The 20,717-nt window shown below is 43.0% G+C and overlaps 2 protein-coding genes across 3 annotated transcripts; one reads left to right on the top strand and one right to left on the bottom strand.

Moving 5' to 3' along the window:
* Window positions 1–10: 10 nt before the first annotated feature.
* LOC139474483 (large ribosomal subunit protein bL19m-like) lies at window positions 11–8,386 on the top strand. Its single transcript, XM_071257522.1, has 6 exons — window positions 11–111; window positions 721–865; window positions 1,654–1,778; window positions 3,938–4,072; window positions 5,501–5,688; window positions 7,943–8,386. Exons 1-6 carry the CDS (start codon window positions 27–29, stop codon window positions 8,207–8,209), a joined length of 945 nt encoding a protein of 314 aa, XP_071113623.1. The 5' UTR covers window positions 11–26; the 3' UTR covers window positions 8,210–8,386.
* Window positions 8,387–12,626: 4,240 nt separating this feature from the next.
* Window positions 12,627–19,264, bottom strand: LOC139474069 (caspase-3-like). Of its 2 annotated transcripts, none has more exons than XM_071256927.1 (2): window positions 19,132–19,264; window positions 12,627–14,409 (listed from the first exon to the last, which is right to left on the bottom strand). In XM_071256927.1, the coding sequence occupies exon 2, from the start codon at window positions 14,330–14,332 to the stop codon at window positions 13,202–13,204; it is 1,131 nt and encodes a 376-aa protein (XP_071113028.1). In that variant the 5' UTR covers window positions 14,333–14,409; window positions 19,132–19,264; the 3' UTR covers window positions 12,627–13,201. The 2 variants fall into 2 exon arrangements, with proteins under 2 accessions (XP_071113028.1, XP_071113029.1); XM_071256928.1 differs by lacking the exon at window positions 19,132–19,264 and adding an exon at window positions 17,260–17,328.
* Between the last annotated feature and the right edge of the window lie 1,453 nt (window positions 19,265–20,717).

Below are 20,717 nucleotides of genomic sequence, written 5' to 3'. Positions count from 1 at the left end.
CGCATTACAGTAATGGGAGCATAAGCATGGCATCCCTTGCAAGAAAGTTGAGGTCATTAAGACTGTCAGTCAGGACTTATGATATCATCTGTAAAAGAACGGTGGTATCAGGTAATTTCTGGAGAAGTTATACCAAACTATTTGTCACTGTTCTGTTGATAAATTAATGCAATCTCAATGCTAAACACGAGTTATCATGTTACAATATGAAATAGGCCGGTAACGTGCGAGTGCAGTATTCTTTGGTACATGTTGTTCGTTTATTTGTTTGTTGGTTAACGCCACACTCAGCAATATTCTGTAAATAATCAAGTCTGGATCAGACAATCCTGTGATTGAGATCACGAGCATCGATCCACGCAGTATGACATGCATCAACCAAGTCAGCGAGCCTGACAACCTGGTCCTGTTACTCGCCTCTCACGACAAGCATTGTGGCCTTTTGCCGCAAGCATGGGTTGCTGAAGACCTATTCTAACCAGAGACCATATAATAGATAATCTATTATATGGTCTCTGTTCTAACCCAGATCTTCACGGTTATTTGGTACATGTACATATGTATGATGAGTGTAATATAATAGTTGATAGTTGTAAAGAAATGTTAGCCTAAATATATACGTGTGCATTTATTTACGAAAGTGAAAATGTAGATCTACCATTGAATTTCACCTTGTGCTGAATAGCGACTGGCTCATCATTTGTTGATATTCCTCTTCAGGTCGCAATGACATCAGGGTGATCAACTACCTAGACAATGAGAAAGTGGAGCGTCATCGGCGAACGCCACTGTCCCAGCACCCTGATATGAAGGACCTGGATGAAGTGCGGGCACGGCGCCATGTGGAACTGCCTCCAGATTTCAGGTCAGCCCACAGTGCAGTAATACATCCATGACACAAGCAATGGTGTGATAACTAAGTAAAAAGTATCAATTCATCCCTTAAATGTTTGCATTAAAAAATGTAACACCAGACACTAGTTAGTGGTGAAAAGGTAAATATCTTCATCCATTGCTCCATACTTGACACTGATATCTGTAAATCATCAGTGTACCAGGTATTTGGCAATCCTGTCTTTGAAACAGATGGCTGAGGCACCACAGATAAGTGCACTTGTAAGTATCATGATACGTATCAGATCGTGAGCAAGATATCACGTATTGGATTGCGCAGTTGGTGTATTGTCCCAACCCTAATACCTCAACATTCATAACAAATTTTATTCCTAATTACCTTGATAATGTAAACACTAAATATGTTACTGTTTACAGTGAGAAAACAAATTAAGATTATCTTTATTTGTCTGACTATTTGAGTCCTTGTTCATGTTGTTCTGACCACTGTAGGGGTGTTCGGGTAGCCTTGTGGTTAAAGCGTTCGCTCGTCACGCCGAAGACCTGGGTTAGATTCCCGACATGGGTACAATGTGTGAAGTCCATTTCTGGTGTCCCCTGCCGTGATATCGCTGGAATATTGCTAAAAACGGCATTAAACCATACTCACTCACTCACTCTGACCACTGTATCTTTGATGATAAAAGTAAAATGATACAACTACAATTATCAAACATGGTATCTGTTAACTTTTTAGATATTGCTTAAAGCTGCGCAAAAACTATACTCACTCGCTTACTATAGTCACATGTATTACAGCAATGTGATGCATGAGTTTCTCCCATCGCCGCGTCCGGAGCACCGAGACCGTGTCAGAGAGCTGCTGGAGAGAGAGGACATGTACCGTCGCCGAGAACACATGGACATCCCCGAGTTTTACGTTGGTAGGTTGTTTGACATACCATAGTTTGATTAGTGAATACTGTTCTTGATAAACACTGGTCAAGCTACGGATAAAATTTAATCTAAAAAAATAAATAGTCTTGGTTCTCAGGCACAGCCCGCATCATCGTAAAGTCTGCAGCACATTTCGTTTTTATTTCCTTTTTCCAAAAAGATAAAAAATCCTAAATTACGCAGTTATTTCCCTTTACTGCAAATCTCAAGTTGTGGTCATGGTGGCAATAGGTTTTTGTATGCTTGTTTATGTAAGAAGGTCCTTTCACAGGTTGATAGTACGCAACTGTTTATTTGGTTACATACTAGTTTAAACAAGCCACACACACAAAAAACACCGCCAGTGCACTCTATATTTTTAATAGTCATTGCCTGAGAACCATTTAATTATTTTTTTAAGCCTACTTAGCATGCTGAGTGTTTGTTTTTTCGGAAACTTTTTATTCTTATTTCTATGGACGTGTTACAGTTCACATTAAATCCAAACAGTACCCTAATTATTTATTTTAGGAGTGTTAGTCTTGTCATGTTAGTGATGTCAAGTTGAAGACATGGATTGATGAGGAGTACAAGTTGTGAAGCTGATCTTGGTATATATATAATAGGGTTTGAATGTTGCAGAAAGTGCTGTCAAACTTTTTTAAGATTGTACAGACATGGTAGAAGCTGGTCAATAGTTGAGCTTATTCTTTCAAGGCAGTAGGCATGGGTTGCCAAATCTAAGGTTCCCGCGATTCGCTGTGCAGAGTTGCATCCCTTGGGCACGCCAGAAACCTATGATTGTGGGTTCGAATACCGGTTCGCCCCGATTATTTTTCCTGGTTTGTCAGCACCATAACCGTGCTGGTGGGTTTCACCGAAGTGGTAAACATCTGAGATCTGCATCACTTCTGGCTTTCCTCCCACATTAAGCTGACATGCCGTGATTTAACTGGAATACTGTTAAAAGCGGCATTAAACCCAACTCAACCCCTCACTCTTTTAAGGCAGGTCTGCTGTCAAGGGTGTAAGAAATGCATAGTGTGAGATAGGATAAGAATATAAATATACAATTTATGTTGATATACCAATTTACGGATTACAAATCACAAGGTGTAAATTTTCATAGACAGAGGTAAAGAGAAGGTTATTATATTCACTGCCTGCTGCAAAATACGAGTGCGTCTTGTTCATTGACTGTTGTGAAGTCTATTTATAGTTTTGCATCTGTCCAGACTCTCCTTGAATTATCGGAAGTTGCCGTAGATGAAATAGAAACTTTCGATAAAGTTATGATATTGTAGTGCTGTGGTGTCCTGACCAGAAGATCGTAATAAAATACTTTCTTATTGTAACTTTGGGAAAGTTGTTAGCTATACCAGGTGAATATTGATAACATTTTGAATAACACCTGTTACTTTCATTGTGAGCAATGTACTGTAAATATGAAATTAATGCATCTCCAAATTTATACGACAGCCAAAAATGTGACTCAATATCAATGCGACTCCCCCACCCCATCCCCAGTGGAATGATACATATCCTAACCTTAATTCAATCAAACAGCAAATAGCACCGCTTATTTGTGCTGAGTAAAGCACTTCCACTAATACAATAAACAGTGTTTTCCTAAAAACAACACACAGTTTATATGTTTATTTTGTTGACTGGCATTAAGGAAGTTCAAAGACAATAAAATAATTGAACCAAGAACAGTTCACTGATTGGTACGCAGAGAAGGTGCCAACTTGAAGGCAGACGACAAGACAAAGGCTGTAGATATGAGGAGTGTGATGAAGTCCATCGGTGCGCGTTGGTTCGTGTTACCCTTTGACGAAGTGTTGCGTCGTGGCCTCTGTCCTAACTGCTGGAGTGGTCAATGATGCCTAGTTTGACACAAGTGGGTAGAACTCTTGACCCCAAACCGTGTTTGTGTTTATCTTCAAGTTAGTATTCCCGCTATCCAAAGTGTGCAGTGAGGCCATTTTATTGTTGATAGTCATTTTTGAGACATAAATGCTAAGTTTCATTATGTGAACAAAGACTGCTCGCATTGTTTGTATTTAATTCATGCTTGTGTTAATTTCAAGATTTACAGTATGTTGAGGTGCTACCCCCGACTTTGTGCTTCTGCCAACAAATTCATTGGTTCCCTGTATGGCTTCAGGCAGCATCCTGGCTGTCACGGTGGCAGACAAATATACAGCCGGGAGGACAAACCGGTTTGTGGGTATCTGCACTCGGCGTGGCGGCCATGGACTCCGAGCCTACTTCATCCTGAGGAATGTGGTGGATGGACAAGGTTAGTCAGGGGAGATAATCCACATGGAATTATTCAGATAGGTTTACTTATTACTATCACTAAAGGAGTTAGAATTAAACGGATTTGGAATTCAGTTTAGTGTAAAATGTATTTAGAACGATAATGAGTAAGGCTTTGTGATATTCACTGGACTTGAATTGGTCTAAAAACAATCTGAATAGAGAATGTCTCCCATTTGTCCATGACACATGATAGTCTTTGCTCTAAAGGCAGTCACTGTCACTGTCCTTTTATCCTTTTGCATTATATGTATATTATACTTGTTAACATCTTCCTGAGGCAAGAGCGTTAACTGACTTTAAAAGTCCAGTTTCCGCCCTTGCCGAACTAGGCTGGAATTCCTTGGCTCGATCGTACCGCCACCAGTGGCTATTACGAGTTATGTCCCTTCTATGCCTCTCTTATTGACCTCTCGTATCACTTGCATTTGCTTCAAACAAAACGGTGGCGCCCAGTCAAGACGATCTGATCGATAATCAAGATCTATATTGTCAAGGTCTTACATCGCAAAGTGCATCAAATCATGTGAGCACCTTGATTAAAAACATGAAAAGATTTAGAAAATATCTGTTGACAAAGAGTTAGCGGTGCACGTTTTGCAAATCCTGCAGTCAACCGAAATCTGCATGACACTCTACGAAACCGGATTTCGATTTCGGTGCTCGATTTTGATTGGACTATGCATAGACTCGTTAGTCCACCCAAAATTTAATTCCATAATACCAGCCTAGTTCGGCAAGGGTGGAAACTGGACTTTTATAGTCAGTTAACTCTCTTGCCTCGGGAAGATGACTTGTTAACTGATAATCAAAGAAATATCATAAATGTCAAATTATTTCAGACTTTTTATTTCTTGTTTGTACCAGATTGTAGCACAAGTGAATGTCGTCACATTGAAAGTTTCCTGCATTCTGATACATATTTTTGCAAGGTTTCTTAAATTAGTCTACATGTAAAATACTTGTATTTTTTGTTTTTGACATTTTGATGCTCTTCCATGTACACTGCCGTCATAGCAACAAACATTTAGCTGATCTCTGACGATCTTGTGTCATCTCTGCATGTCAAGCTCCTTACATTGAGGTGTTGTTGATAATAAGACATACGACATGAAGAAAGTCCTGACTACAACATTAGATTGTCTCCCCTTTTTGCACACCTTTTTTGTACCTCCAGCGTTGAAGAGTTACTGTCATGGATGTCTGTACTGCATGTCATCAGACCCCTGAGGTTGGGGATGTTGTGATAATATCAACCACTTGATTGTCTGGCTCATTCTCAATTTACAGGCATCCTTGAAATAGCTCGAATATTGCTGACTTTGGTATTAAATGGCAAACAAAAAAAGTGATATTTTCTGATTGTGTCAAGTGACGTACACAAACTAAGCCTGTGATGTGTTTGCAGGTGTGGAAATCATGTACGAGATGTATAACCCTGTGGTGCAGAAGATGGAGGTGCTGAGGCTGGAGAAACGTCTTGATGAGGATCTCATGTATCTGCGTGACTGTCCCCCTGAGTACTCCACCTTCCCCATGGACATGGAGGCCACACCCCTTCCTAAAGGCAGCTCGGTTCCCATCAATACAATGAAGGTCAGTCTATATACTACATCCCAATAGACCATGCCCCTTCCTAAAGGCATCTCTGTCCCCATCAACACAATGAAGATCAGTCTATGTACTACATCCCAATAGACCACACCCCTTCCTAAAGGTAGCACTGTTCCTGTCCCTTTTACTTGTCCGCTTTGCAACTGTTACTTGTTTAGATAATGTGTGACTGAAATGGTTCCAAGTGATTTGTAAAACAATCTAGAAGATAAAATGACTGTTTTAGCCATCAGTTTCAGGTGGCGGGACCAAATCTTTTCTGTGTCATGTTTACTGGTGTGTCATGCCTTGTTGATGTGAATCAATCAAACCTTTTCAGCAACTTACTTGTCAGTACTCTTGGGGGGTAGCCGTGCTTTGAGATAATCCACTAAAGGCCCCTTTAAACAGGACTGCCACCTTTGTGCCACCTTTGAGCGTCCAAAAACTGGCCAGAAAATCATGTTTCTATGTAACTGCTCCAGCAGTTGTTTAGCAGTAACTGCTCAAGTTGTTCAACGTCTGCAACCACAATGAAACACTGCAGGTACAAGCCCTTTATTTATAGGCAGGCTGAGGAGGCACTACAGGTAGCTCAAAGGAGGCAGAAGCATTGCCATGGTGTCTCAAGGGTTGCCACGGTCGCCACAGTCATAGTTCAATGCACGCTGTTGGTCACCCAGAGGAGGCACGAGGGAGGCAGAAGCATCGCCCAGATTAACGGGAAAAAACATTGTGCCTTCAATCTGCAACAACGGCAATGCTTGTGCCTCCCTTCTGCCTCCTTTGAGCAACCAACCTCCTCGGCTACCTTTGGGCGACTGTTTTGAACATGTTCAAAACTTCACGGCGACCATGGCGTCCTTGGCGATGTCTGAACCTTCTGTGTTCCACCTTGGAATGACCTAGGCAACCATTCTGTCTCCTCTGAGCCTCCAACGATGACCTGGCAATTTCTATGGTCGCACACGGGAGGCACAAAGGTCCCCATCCTGTCATCTTCCCGAGGCAAGAGAGTCACCTGACTTTAAAAGTCCAGTTTCCACCCTTGCCGAACTAGCCTGGAATTACTGGGCTCGATCGTAGTGCCACCAGTGGCTATTACCAGTTACGTTCCTTCTAAGCCTCTCCTATGGACCAATCAGACTCCACCTCTCATATCATTTGCGATTGCTTCACATAAAATGGTGGCGCCCAGTCAGGACGATCTGATCAATGATCAAGATCTATATTGTGATAAGTCGGGTGAAACGTGAAAAGGTTTGAAAAATATCTGGTGACAACGAGTTGGCAGTGCACATGCTTAGCAAATCCTGCAATCGACCGAAATCTGCACGACAGTTTACGAACCGGATTTCGATTTTGGTGCGCGATTTTTAATGGACTATGCATAGACTCGTTAGTCCAGCCAAAATGTCACTCCATAATACCAGCCTAGTTCGGCAAGGGTGGAAACTGGACTTTTATAGTCAGTTAACTCTCTTGCCTCTGAAAGATGGCATCCTGTGTAAAGGCCCCATAAGAAAAGCTAAGATCTTGATGTGTGTTCTTGTTTTATTCCCTTGTGTTACTGGTGGCCCCTGCCATGACATGAGAGGTGGGAGAGGATATCTGTTATTGTGTAAGGAACTGAGGGTTGGTCTGTGTTGTAGGTGAAGCTGTGTCCCCTGGCCTGGCATGAGAGGTGGGAGAGGATGTATGTTATTGTGTAAGGAACTAAGGGTTGGTCTGTGTTGTAGGTGAAGCTGACTGCCCCGCCCTGGCATGAGAGGTGGGAGAGGATATCTGTTATTCTGTAAGGAACTAAGGGTTGGTCTGTGTTGTAGGTGAAGCTGACTGCCCCGCCCTGGCATGAGAGGTGGGAGAGGATATCTGTTATTGTGTAAGGAACTAAGGGTTGGTCTATGTTGTAGGTGAAGCTGACTGCCCCTTCCTGGCATGAGAGGTGGGAGAGGATATCTGTTATTGTGTAAGGAACTAAGGGTTGGTCTGTGTTGTAGGTGGAGCCGACTGCCCCATCCTGACATGAGAGGTGGGAGAGGATATCTGTTATTCTGTAAGGAACTGAGGGTTGGCCTGTGTTGTAGGTGAAGCTGACTGCCCCGCCCTGGCATGAGAGGTGGGAGAGGATATCTGTTATTGTGTAAGGAACTAAGGGTTGGTCTCTGTTTTAGGTGGGGCTGAGTCCCCTGTTGTGGCACGAGAGGATGTCTGTTATTGTGTAAGGAACTAAACTAAGGGTTGGTCTGTCTTGTAGGTGAAACTGAGTCCACCGCCCTGGCATGAGAGGTGGGAGAGGATGGACTTGAAGGGGGTGGAGGAGTTCCATGTGTCGGAGAAGAGGTTGCGAAAGGCGGAGGCGGTGGCGGTGGCCAAACCGTGGGAGAAATATGACCTGATGAAACATTACCGAGAGAGCATAAACGAGGTGGAGTCACGGACATTGATGAAGGAAGTGTTCCTCAGGAAGCAGAAGATAGATCAGGATTGGGCCAGCACCAAGAGGATTCTTCGTAGGCGGTGACACTGAAATGGTGTGACGTGGAACAATCTGGGGAGAGACTTATGTATTCATTCTGTGGTGACACTGGACGTAGCATGGACGTGGTTTGACTGGAGGAGATCCTTGGGTCACTCTCCTGAAGTTGTGAACCTGGACTTTGTATATATGTGTTACTTGTGGCTTAGAAATAAATACTATGTTGACATTCAGCTTCTGTAGTTACTCTCTGGTATTTGACTGTGACATGATGAGTTAGACACTTTTCATCCATTGTATTGCTGTTGTCTCTTTATGTATGTGATACAAAACAATTCCTGAACACTGGGCCATTGTTAGATAAATGCCAAGCCCCCCAAAATCTCTGAAACAACAAAGCCCAGACAGCTTTGACATCCATTGAAAGTCTATGAAAAAAGTGCAGGACAGAGATTGCCAGTTCTCCGTTTTGTGTTGACAACTTTTTTGATAAAATCTTTGCATTTCTGCGTCAATATTCGACTGCCTCCGTGGTCTAGTGGTAGAGTGTCCGCCCAGAGAGCGGAAGGTCTGGTGTTCGATCCCCAGCCACGTCATATTTAAAGACGTTAATAGATGGTGCTTGTTGTTACTTGTCTGGTGCTCGGCATTAAGGGGCTAAAACAAGTATTGGTTGCCTCGGAGTCAGTATACTGTGTCTGAGTTGGGTATTCATGTTAACCTGCGGCATGGTAACTCAGCGTGCTAGCAACATAAATTGGCATCAGTCAAGACTAGTACAAGCAGCCACACACACACACACGTGCATGCACATCGCTATATAAGTGAAAAAATCTTGGACGCAACGTTAAACCCCATTTTATATCACCTATGTCAATATCCAATAAACAGAGCAATGATTGTCAGGGAAGGTACCATGCTATGCAGACATGCATTTGTGTAGGTAGCAAGGGTTATTGCTGCTTATTTTATGTACCTAAAGGCACGAGTACCTTATTTATCATAATGGGAACTTTTAGAACACATATATCTCAAAATTCTCTCATTGTTCATTTGGATGGAGGTCCCCATATACTTTATTAACGTTTATATTTTAAAAAGTTCAATTTATAACAATGTTTGTGTTTTTGCAAGTGTAATGAGGTGATTTCCAAATTGAACCCCAAAGGTTAACCCAGAAATCGGTTTGTATAGAACTAAGTGACCATACAAGGTCAAGAAGTAATACACAACTTATATTGAAACATACAGTTTTACGTTTACAATCACCAAAGACAAAACAATGGCTCAAATAAGTGACAGGACCAATAAGTGACAGGCCTTAGAACATGTGTCAGTGCAGTCATGAATACCCAGCTCCTGCTCCACTCTTGATTTCTTGAAAAAAAAAGAAATTGGTGTTTTTAGTCGGGTATCCATTACTATCGAATCCACATTGGCCAAGTAGATAAGACGCAAGTCAGGTCGTAACACAACTAGAATCGCACTCGTGTCGCTCCTATATGGGTACAGCCAGCGTTCCAGAAACTGTCCCATTCAGGAACTTCTTTAATGATCACGTTTGTCAGCAATCAAGGGAGGTAACTCTAAATCACACTTCTTGAGACAACCTGGCGACAACAGCACTCGACATTTTACGAGCACTTCTGTCATTCGCTGCCACTGAAAATCACTACACATTTACAACACTCTCTACTGCCACATTAAAACACTTTCAATCACAGATACCTCTGTTTTTCTTATATTTGCCTGATAGTCCCAATTCATGCAGACACATTGACACAGAAAGGCACCGCCCCTCTCCGTTTATGCAGAAAATGTCAATAATGAATGTCACTGTTTGTGCGTGAGTGAGTGAGTTGGCTTTAACGCCGCTTGTAACAGTATTCCAGTAATATCACGGTGTGTCAGCTTAATGTGGGAGGAAAGCCCGAAGTGATGCAGGTCTCAGACGTTAACCACTTCGGTGAAACCCACGAGCACGGGTATGGTGCTGACAAACCTAGAAACATAATCGGGGCGAACCTGGATTCGAACCCACAATCATAGATTTCTGGCGTGCCCAAGGGACGCACCTATGCACAGCGAATCGCGGCGCCTTCGACGACTGGGCCACCCAACATATTCCATGTCAAATTGTGGCAAAGTTTATCATGAATGAATCAGTGATGACACAAAGTGTTCGCGAAAGTAGTAAACATGTCAGCCGTGTTCAACAGCGCGCGCTCGCGTAATATCCCGAACAGGCCTCTGCTCTATCTTTGGCACTCACACAAAATGCGTTAAAAGTAAATGTCTGCTGCCTGACTCATAACGCATAACTCCTAACAACAACTCACATCCGCTCGCCAATGTGATTAACAGCAGGCTTTATGCGCAAGTTATCAACCCTACAGCTACCTACAATGTATGACGTACGCACTTTGCTTGACGTCTACTTTATAGTATTGCTGTCCAAATTCCGTCGTATGACCTTTTACATCCCTTACATAGTGATCTACAGAGAAATCACTTACTGGAGTTTTTGTCATTTGTCATTTGTGTGTAGTATATGGGCATCACGCCCGTCTCACGAGCCCCCTGTTCTTACAAGACATAAGGGGGCACGTGTGGCCCAGTCGTCTCGACTGAGTGTAGAGTTGCGTCCCATGGGCACGCCAGAAACCTATGATTGTGGGTTCGAATCCTTGTTAGCCCCGATTATGGTTCTAAGTTTGTCAGCACCATACACCGAAGTGGTAAACGTCTGAGACCTGCATCACTTCGGACTTTCCTCCCATATTAAGCTGACACGCCGCGATATAACTGGAATACTATTAAAAGCGGCGTTAAACCCAACTCACTCACTCACTACAAGACATAATGGAGTACCAGTAGCCCACCGTCAGGCTGTGCAGTTCCATTCGGTCACCCCCTTAATGAACTCTGTAAGAACAGTTTACGCATGCAGACCTCACGCTACAGGCACCCACTGTGTCTGGAGTGTCACTCACTTCGTGTTACCTCAGGTTCCTCGGACGAGGAAATAAAAGCGACAAAAGCCTTTGTCATAATCACAAGAAATCTAAAAAACTGAGTCCATTGTACGACTAATAAGCATGTGTTTATGAATCACTATCAAATAGTGATGACACCAGGTGTTCGTGAAAAGGTGAGCGTATCCCGTGCCACTGGTGGCACCCATCACAAACACATGCAAAGGCAAGTCAAGTGTCCATTCACACAAACACAAGGACATACTGTAAAGCACAGGTCGAAATATGAAATTGCTTCGGAAATTTTGGTCACTGAATACTGGTTTGTACTTCGGTAGCAGCCTCAAGTCAGGGTGCGTTGAGTACAGATACCGCCGAACTCTCATCGCAAACGCATCGCTTTATATTTTCACTCTTTTACGCTGAAAAATGGCACCGAGTACAGACACAGTGCTAGGTCACCTCAGTGGTATGAGGCCATTGTGGTGCGTATAGAGATATATCCGACGACGTAGAGTACGGAGAAAATACATTCGTAAAAAACTACGTCGACGCGAAACTTTCTGACACTACAGAAATCTGGTTCAAGATATGAGATTTAACCCTGAATGCTATTTCCGTTACTATCGAATGGCGACTACAATGTTCGAAGCACTGCGATCACAAATTGCACTATAGATAGCCATGCAGTCAACTCATGAATTTCAAGTCTTCCTTTCGCCATTTTGCTTTGTTGACAAAAAAACAACAACAACACACACTCACGAAATGACCTTGAAAACACCAATACAATTGGCCAGTTATTAGACTACTCCCCATGAAACTCCCCAAACCCTAAACATCGGCTAACTCTCTGCGATGGCAGCGAAACAGCTTGCGATGACCATAACGCTAAACTATATCGCTAGTCAAGGAACGTCACCCCAACGCTTGCCGCAACCAAAAAAACCCCGGCTTAATGGGTCAAATTTGGAAATATCTTATGTATATTGTGTCATCTGAACAAAACATGTCACATGTCTACCATAAAACGTTTTGAAAGCTTTACTGGGGCCTTGCATTTTGTAACCTTGATCAAACAACTTTTGAGCACGAAATCTTCACAAAAAGACAGAAAAGCGCAGAATGTTTACACATCATCGTGAAATGAATTATGAGTGTGATTATTGTTTATGACGACGGCCCGTAAATGATCGAGTATGGACCACACAATCCAGTGACTGATTTTATGAGCATCCATCCACGCCGCCGGTGCATGTTGACACGTCATCACCCAAGTCACTGAGACTGACAACCAGCTCCATTAAGTCGCTTCTTACAGCCAGCATAGGTTGCTGGGGACCTTTTCTAACCCGGAATCCCCACGGTTTGAAGTGAATAAACACACCCCAAACTTTGTGATTTGGTCCGTTTCAGCACTATGTAGGCTTCTGTTTTATCCAACTGTGACAACGCTTATAATTTAACTTTTATTTATTTCGTAGAAATATATATATATCTTTGTATTCCTTGAGCAGTTTGCGACAGTGTCAGAAACATACTACCTTTTGCACATATACTGTCTTTGTTCGATTTGTCTCTGGCGTGAGCAGTCTCGTTATCAAGTTCATTTTAATTGTTCAACTCTTGCAAAATCTTTTGAATTCATTTTGAACCAATTCACACAAGAACTATAAGACAATCACGAATTCCAATTCATATCAACACAATATTATGTACAGCTGTTGGTGGTGAATGTACACCTGAATCCGTTGAAGCATCTCCCGAACAAAGTTCAGTTTCCTTCATTCAGCAATGTCAAAGCGACGTTAACCCAACTCACTCACTCTCACCATCCACTCACCCTACAACTCATTCTCTCACTCAGCAACACATTCAGTTGTTCCTCGCTAGAGTGAGTGAGTATGGTTTTACGCCGCGTTTAGCAATATTCCAGCAATATTACGGCGGGGGACACCAGAAATGGGCTTCACACATTGTACCCATGTCGGGAATTGAACCCGGGTCTTCGGCGTGACGAGGGAATGCTTTAACCACTAGGCTACCCGACCGCCCCTCCTCGCTAGACATTCACATAATGACTACACTGGTTGAAGATCAGCGTCTTCCTGAGCGTCGAGGTGAACCAGGGCACCTGTTTCCTGTTGTTGTCGAAAGTGTGGTCCGACACCTCGCTACACACATCAGTGAGAATGTCCACCAGGCTTCTGTCGGCCGAGGCACGTAGCTGCTTCACCAGAGAGTTGACGAAGTATGAGCCGGTGCTCGTGTGACGGAACGATTCATACCCAGGCTCCGTGGAACAGGCGATGAGGAAGTCCGACCCATCTGGCAGAACCTTCGTGAACTCCTCGTCCAGGATGACGTCGGACTGGACAACCCCTCTCTGGGGCCTCTCGCCTTGACACGCCTGGATGAAGAACAGCTTCGGCTTGCCGGCCAGTGAGGGACAACCTCTGTTTCTGAAGGTGGATGTGATTTCTAGGATCGGAACCTCTGAATTGTTTACACCAAGCACGGAACCATTCTTACCATGGGACAAAATACAACAGATGAAGATGTCATAGTCTGAATGATCTCTCAGTGATATCTTCTTGGTCTCCTTGATGATATCACAGTCACTGAGATCCATACATATCTTGACCTCCATAGCGAAGCTCTGGAACAGTTTCTTGAGGTTTTGGGCATCGATATCGGACCCCAGTCTTGACGGTAAATAATCATTCCCGTTGGAGTCCTCAAATGTTTTGTTATTGATAATGACACAGAGACCTCGCGGTCTGGCGTCCATCTTGTACAACCGATCCCTGTCAGCAAGGTCCCCAAGGATCACGTGCTTCCGGACCAGGGCTGGAATCGAGAAGCACAGGTTCCTGAGGGTGTTCACGTGAAGGGTGTCCTTCTTACCGTTGGTGACTGTCAGAACCCTCATGCCGCGGTCCTTTTGCTTCTTCTCAGAGAACACCATGATGCTCACGTGGCATCTCCCGTCTGCTTCGTGGACACCGAGCTGTTTGAAGGATTTGATGCCGATGAATTTCATTTTGAAGGAGTGGTTCCTGATGTTGACTCCGGACACTTCAATGGTTTCAATGTTCTGAGGGTTGCACGAGTTGTCATTCTTAAAGTTGTTGGCGACGAGGTACCTTAGAAGATCAGTCTCTGTGTAGACATGGATGAGCTTGTCCTCCATTGCCAGCGGTCAGGGAGTTTACAGTGTCGTGTCTTTGTGCACACGGTCCACTAGAGCTTGTCATACCAAATCCGGGTCTGAAACAGCAATTGAATAAATAATTTATATAAAATGTCAACGCCAGAGAATAACCAGTCTCGATTTTCCGCAGAAACAGATTCCATAGGGCATAAAAGGCAAAATAGCGGTGAAAAGTACATGAATGAGTTGAGTTTAACGCCGCTTTTAACATTATTCCAGTTACGGCGTGTCAGCTTAATGTGGGAAAGCCCGAAGTGATGCAGGTCTCAGACGTTTACCACTTCGGTGAAACCCACGAGCACGAGTATGGTGCTGACAAACCTAGAAACATAATCGGGGCGAACCTGGATTCGAACCCACAATCATAGGTTTCTGGCGTGCCCATGGGACGTAACTTGTGCACAGCGAATCGCGGCGCCTTAGACGACTGGGCCACCCGTGCCCCGGAAAGTACATGGATGGTTCACTGGAAATCAGCGATGGCCCCAGGTATTCGCGAAAAGGGTAAAGCATGTCCTGCCCTACCGTCCACCACTCACACATTCTGCAATGTTACTTCGTTACATCCCGGGTCACTCGTGTAGATACTGTACAGAGTTGCGCCCCTTAGCTGCAAGGATCCACGGGGCGTGTGTTCGAATCCTAGTTTCGTCAGCAACATATATTCATTGAGTTCATAAGAGGGTTAAACGTCTTCCACCGCGTCAAGCTTCTCTTTCCTCTAGCTGACACGGTGGTTTTATAGCAAAAATATACGGACGATGTCAGCATACTTATTTACACTTGATACAGGTGAAGAAACTCAACATTTTGTTCACCTCAACAAAGAAAGACAGAAGGAAATATTATTAGAAGCTGGGCATGGCAAATTATATATGCAACAGTTTAGAAACTAGAACAGTCAAATCAACACAGTGAAACAAAAACTGAATTTTATACACAACTTCCTTATGGAGCAATATTTTTTAATATTTATTTCCACTTTCAAAATATACTTACTGACTTTAATAAATAGCATATACATGGCGGAGTATAGCATTTAAACATGGGCAAATTAAAGTAGCCAACAGTTGAAAAATATTTATTACTAACCGAACACGTTCCAATATCTTAAACATGATATTGCTATGAAAACAATTTTAAGACGATAGCAACACCCTTATCTGTATTTACTGTTATGTCCATTATCTAACTGATAAGGTCATGAAATGACAGTACAACGTATACATACATTCGTGTTGTACAAGTAACTGCTCACCTTGTCTTCCTCGTATTGAACTTCACCGTTATCTCAAATGCCTCAGTCTAATTAGATTATACCATTATTCGTACCCACATTAGTGTAACGATATTGCCGAGTTAATCAGAAAATGACATTATCTTTAAAACTTGAATAGGTATAAATAAGGACTTCAGTCAGTCACAGATCACTCTGTGGCTGACTTATAAACCTCTGTTATTAAACCAACGTAAGGAACGATTACGATCTTTTACACGTTAATAATATGCTATTACCTTTGGCAATACCTGCAAGAACATGAGGTTGCTTGAATATGTGATACCTTTGAGTGTATTTTACATAAGTTTTTTAAAAATATTGTTGTGAATAGATTATGTCAATCCTGTATAACATGTACTTACAGGTATTGCCAAAGGTAATAACATATAATTAACGCAGTAAGAGATAGTAAACGTTCCTTATAAAGTGTGTCATGTATTTAGAAAGTTTTAGTGTTTTTTTTATTTGTTGTTTAATGCCGCACCCAGCAATATTCCAGCTATATGACGGCGGCGTATTTAGAAAGAGTGTGTCAAAGTATTGTATGCGGATACTCTTCGAACATATGCAAATTGTCGTATGCAGATTTTGACCATGCTATGTATCAATCACTCTTATAAATCATTATCAATCATTTTATATCGTGTTCGATGCTTGCGTTCTTCGTTCATATAATTGACATCTATATCAACAACTGATTGTAAAGGTTATTAGACTGACTATTTCACTCATGTCTTGTGAAGATCAAAATATATGGATAATAACTTCCTTATAATACCGTAATAGCGACCTTTCGGTATAGACACCTTACATCGTTGTCAAGCAAGACTGAGTATACGGTACAAGGTACAAGGTATAAGGTATAAGGTATAAGGTATAAGGTATAAAGTATGAGTTATACACCCAGCGGTACACCTAATTCACTAAACCGAAACATCGCTATTACATTATACTAAAGAAGTTGTTATCCATAATATTTTGTCTTATTTGTCACCCGTCAACTTCTAAGAAATGCCTATCAACAACTCAGGTCCTGTGTCACTGTGTGGGGTCGTCGTGTTTGTTTGTTTGTTGTTTAACGCCGCACTCAGCGATATTCCAACTCTATGACGGCGGTCTGTAAATAATCGAGTCTGGACCAGACAATCAAGTGTTTGACATCATGAGCATCGATCCACCCCAGTGGGATACGATGACGCGCATCAAACCAAGTCAGCGAGCCTGACCACCGGATCCCGTTAGTCTAATAAGCATAGTCGCCTCTTACGGCATGCATGGGTTGCTGAAGACCTATTCTCTACCTGGATCTTCACGAATCTGCTCGTGTACAGTGATAACCCTGCTGAGCGAGTTGCCCGCCCCCCATCGCGCGGTATAATAGCACATACATGTAAATGTAATTATGGTGGAATTTAGACATAATATAGACACGATGCTCACAATTTAAAGCTATATGAAACCTCACGACTTAGTTTCAAGTACTTTCAACAGTCAGTTGTCATAACCATGAAGCCATTTAAAACAGAAACACACAGGGGCATGAGCATGACTGTTTCTTATACAACGATAAAACATTGTGAAACTATTAAAAATACAATCATGAATTGTAAAAAACGCCAACATTTACCCGAATGAACTGCCCCTACAGATGTCAACACGGACATGGAAAACTGTATTCAGCTGCTGAAAGATCTTCTACAATTACACAAGGGATAATTATACGAGCTATGGAGGAAGTCGAAATTTACATTGCGTTAAGTCCACGAATAGCCTGCGGTGGTTATGTGTGGAAGGCAGCGTGTGTGCCGCTCTGCTGGTTATAAATGGGAGATAAGACAGCGATATGTGGCTATGGGGGTATCCGCCCCCGCCTCAGCTGGAAGGGTGACCTGACCCACTGATAGTCATGTAAACCAATGCACACTCACCATGATACTGGTCCTCCGTGGGGGTGATAAGCACTAACCGGAGACAAAGAACAGTTATAGGAGACCATGCACAGATTGCATGCGGTCTTTGGTTACGATGTTGATTCACTGCAATTGTATCAATAGGTTTGATAACAACACCTGTAGGGAATTTGAGATTTAGATGATTTGTTTCTCATTGATCATCACTGACGCCATGATTACGACACCCAAAAATATGAGAATCTCTGTGGTTATGAAATATAATACACATATTTGGTGGGGCCGAGGGTCATGGAAAATTGATATTTATAAAATATGAAGTATATTTGCATTTTGTCTTTTCAGGGAGGGTCATGAGAAGATGTACAAGGTCATTGGGAGGGTCATCCAGAGATATTACAAGCATTAGGGGAGGGTCGTTATTTCAGTACATCATAGCATCAAACACCTCTGACCACCCTGTAATAAATGGCCGGTCCTTGAGAAGTGCTTAAGCGTGCACTTATAAAGTGTGGTCAGGCAATGGCGTCATGGTTGTGAATTTTCATAGCGCACAACTCTCAGTTACCGGAGATATACGGAAAATACCGGAGTGGGCTAGCGGTGTCTGATGAATGGAAGCCTCACAATAAGCCGGAAATCATGATTTAGCATTCTCGCCATTCATGTCGATTGCGGCCACCAGATTAAATGCCCCGTGATTCGTCTGACCTCATTAAACATCACGCCGTGTATCTGTAGCACGCCTTCGCTAATATGAAAATATGGACCGTTATTTGTGTTGGGCATAGCTGTAAACGAGCACGTGCATATGTGTACTGAGTTAAAGCTGCTTAATGACAACCTAAGAAATATCAGCAGTACAAATAGCCTGTATTTAAACTTTAAAAAATATTAAATTTGATAGGAAATACACGTGCCAGATTAAAAAGCATTTGCAACTTAACAGAAGACAACAACATGTAACTTATACGATTTATGCCGGTGCTTCAGGTATTATAACAATTTTGCAGTCATGATAACATATATTTATCAATTGTTGCAGTAACTTGACGTTGGCGGGAAGTTGGCGAGTTTGTTCGTATAAGATAATAGCTGCATGGTCCTGTGTTTGAATGTATGGCCTGGTGAGGAAATGTAACACGTTGTGAATACAGGGAACGCGTGGCGAACAAGGGCGGATCCAGTAATTTTAAATAGGGAGTGGGTGGGGGTGGGGGTGGGGATGTGGGGTGGGGTGGGGTGGGGTGGGGTGGGGTGTGGTGTGGGGTGTGGGTTCCAAAATATCAAAATTCCTTGCTGCCTCCACCATACTAAGTTTGATTTTATAAAAAGGAATGAGGTCCGGACCACCTGGAGCACTACCCCCCCACCCCACCCCCCTCTCCCCACCCCTCCACCAATGGGTGGAGTATGTTTGTAAGAATCATGGCCCCCTCCATCGTATACATGAATGCATGGTAACCTATTGTAAGCGGGTGTCAGTACGATGCAACTTGTTCCTTATGAATATTGATATCAACTGTAGCATACTACGTGCTGCGTGTAACTTTGTCACATGGTTATATTGTCCAAGAAGCAGGACCTACCTGTAATTAGAGGGTCTACCTGAGATGTCCACCTGACGGCGTTCTCTTCCTTCTGTGACTCAGGTGTAATTGGAAACTTGGAGAGTCTCGCTGTTGAGATTTATCGCCAGTTTCATAATGTAAATATCTCATTCACATTGCCCCCTTTATGGCCGGATGTAGCCACCTCCGTGTGCCCCTGTTGCCATGATAACCATTCACCCCGGGTCAGGAGACGCCGCTCACTCTGGGGGATTGGCCGGGCGGGGGATGGGCCAGGGGGAGACTGTATCGCCGCTAAACCCGCTCAAGTACCAATGCGTGGATTTGAAAGTAGAAGTGTAACTGTCATCCGGACAACTTGTCAACTTTCAAGTTGTTGTTTGTGCAATGTCACTCGACCTCTCTGACAATAATGTCAGAAATGCGGAATGTTGTTTTCTAAGGAACTATGGGTGAAGGATATATGCACACGTGTGGTTGATAAAAAAAATACAACACCGAGAGCATGTACTTTTGAATCCCGTCTCCTGACTTCTTCTCTTTCAAAACGTTATTTGTATACTGTGTAACTTCGTTAATCCAGACAAAAAGTTCCAATTGAACCGTTCCTATTTATTATACAACAGACATTGTAGAAGATGTGTGGTAGACTAGGTCTTCAGCAACCCATGCTTGCCGTAAAAGGCGACTAACGGGGTCGGGTAGTCAGGCTCGCTGACTTGGTTGATGCATATCGTTGGTTGGGTTGATTGGTTTGTTGTTTAACGCTGCACTCAACAATATTCCAGCTATATGACGGCGATCTGTAATTAATCGAGTCTGGACCAGACAATCCCGTGATTGATATCATGAGCATCGATCCACGCAATTGGGATCAATGACATGCTTCAACCTTGTCAGCGAGTCTGACCACCCGATCCCGTTAGTCACCTCTTACGACAAGCATAGTCGCCTTTTACAGAAAGCATGGGTTGCTGAAGATATATTTTACCCCGGATCTTCAAGGGTTGATGCATGTCATCGCATCCCAATTGCCTGGAATGATGCTCATGTAGTTAAAGCGTTCGTTTGTCATGCTTGAGTCCTGAGTTCGATTCCCCACATGGTTACTAGGTGAAGACCGATTCATATCACCCCTGTTAGAATTGGTCTTCCCAACCCTTGTTTGTCGTAATAGGCGACTAACGGGATCGGGTGGTCAGGCCAGCTGATTCGATTGATGCATGACATCGAATCCTAATTGCGTAGATCGATGCTCATGATGTTCATCAGTTGCTTGTCTGCTCTCGACTCGATTAATTAAAGACTGCCGTTACATAGCATGAATATAATTGAGTGCGGCAAACAAACAAACAAACCAGTTCAAGTTTATCGACGTAAAATCCAAAACACTCCAAATATCTCTCTCACCCCATCCTCTTAAAAAACGGGTAGAATACACGTTATTCAAAGAATGTTGAGCCACAGGAGCATTTTATGACACTTCTATTGATTTACTCGATTGAGTCACAAGCATATTGGAGTAAGCTCCCTTCAACTGAGTGGACAATTTGACTGTTTTATACAGGTAGCGGATTAAGCCGACTGTCCCCGAGTGTATTATG

This window comes from Haliotis cracherodii, unplaced genomic scaffold, assembly GCF_022045235.1.
Source record: "Haliotis cracherodii isolate W230 unplaced genomic scaffold, xgHalCrac1.p SCAF_3, whole genome shotgun sequence".
Lineage (NCBI taxonomy): Eukaryota > Metazoa > Mollusca > Gastropoda > Lepetellida > Haliotidae > Haliotis > Haliotis cracherodii.
The sequence above is the reverse complement of the archived record's forward strand: the minus strand, read 5'-3'. Positions and strand labels throughout refer to the sequence as shown.

Excerpts from the sequence above, each read along its gene's own strand:
- LOC139474483 (XM_071257522.1), top strand. The coding sequence starts at position 27 with ATGGCATCCCTTGCAAGAAAGTTGAGGTCATTAAGACTGTCAGTCAGG. Across the intron at positions 112-720 it reads TAAAAGAACGGTGGTATCAG|GTCGCAATGACATCAGGGTG; the intron begins GTAATTTCTGGA and ends ATTCCTCTTCAG. Across the intron at positions 4,073-5,500 it reads GAATGTGGTGGATGGACAAG|GTGTGGAAATCATGTACGAG; the intron begins GTTAGTCAGGGG and ends ATGTGTTTGCAG.
- LOC139474069 (XM_071256927.1), bottom strand. The coding sequence starts at position 14,332 with ATGGAGGACAAGCTCATCCATGTCTACACAGAGACTGATCTTCTAAGG.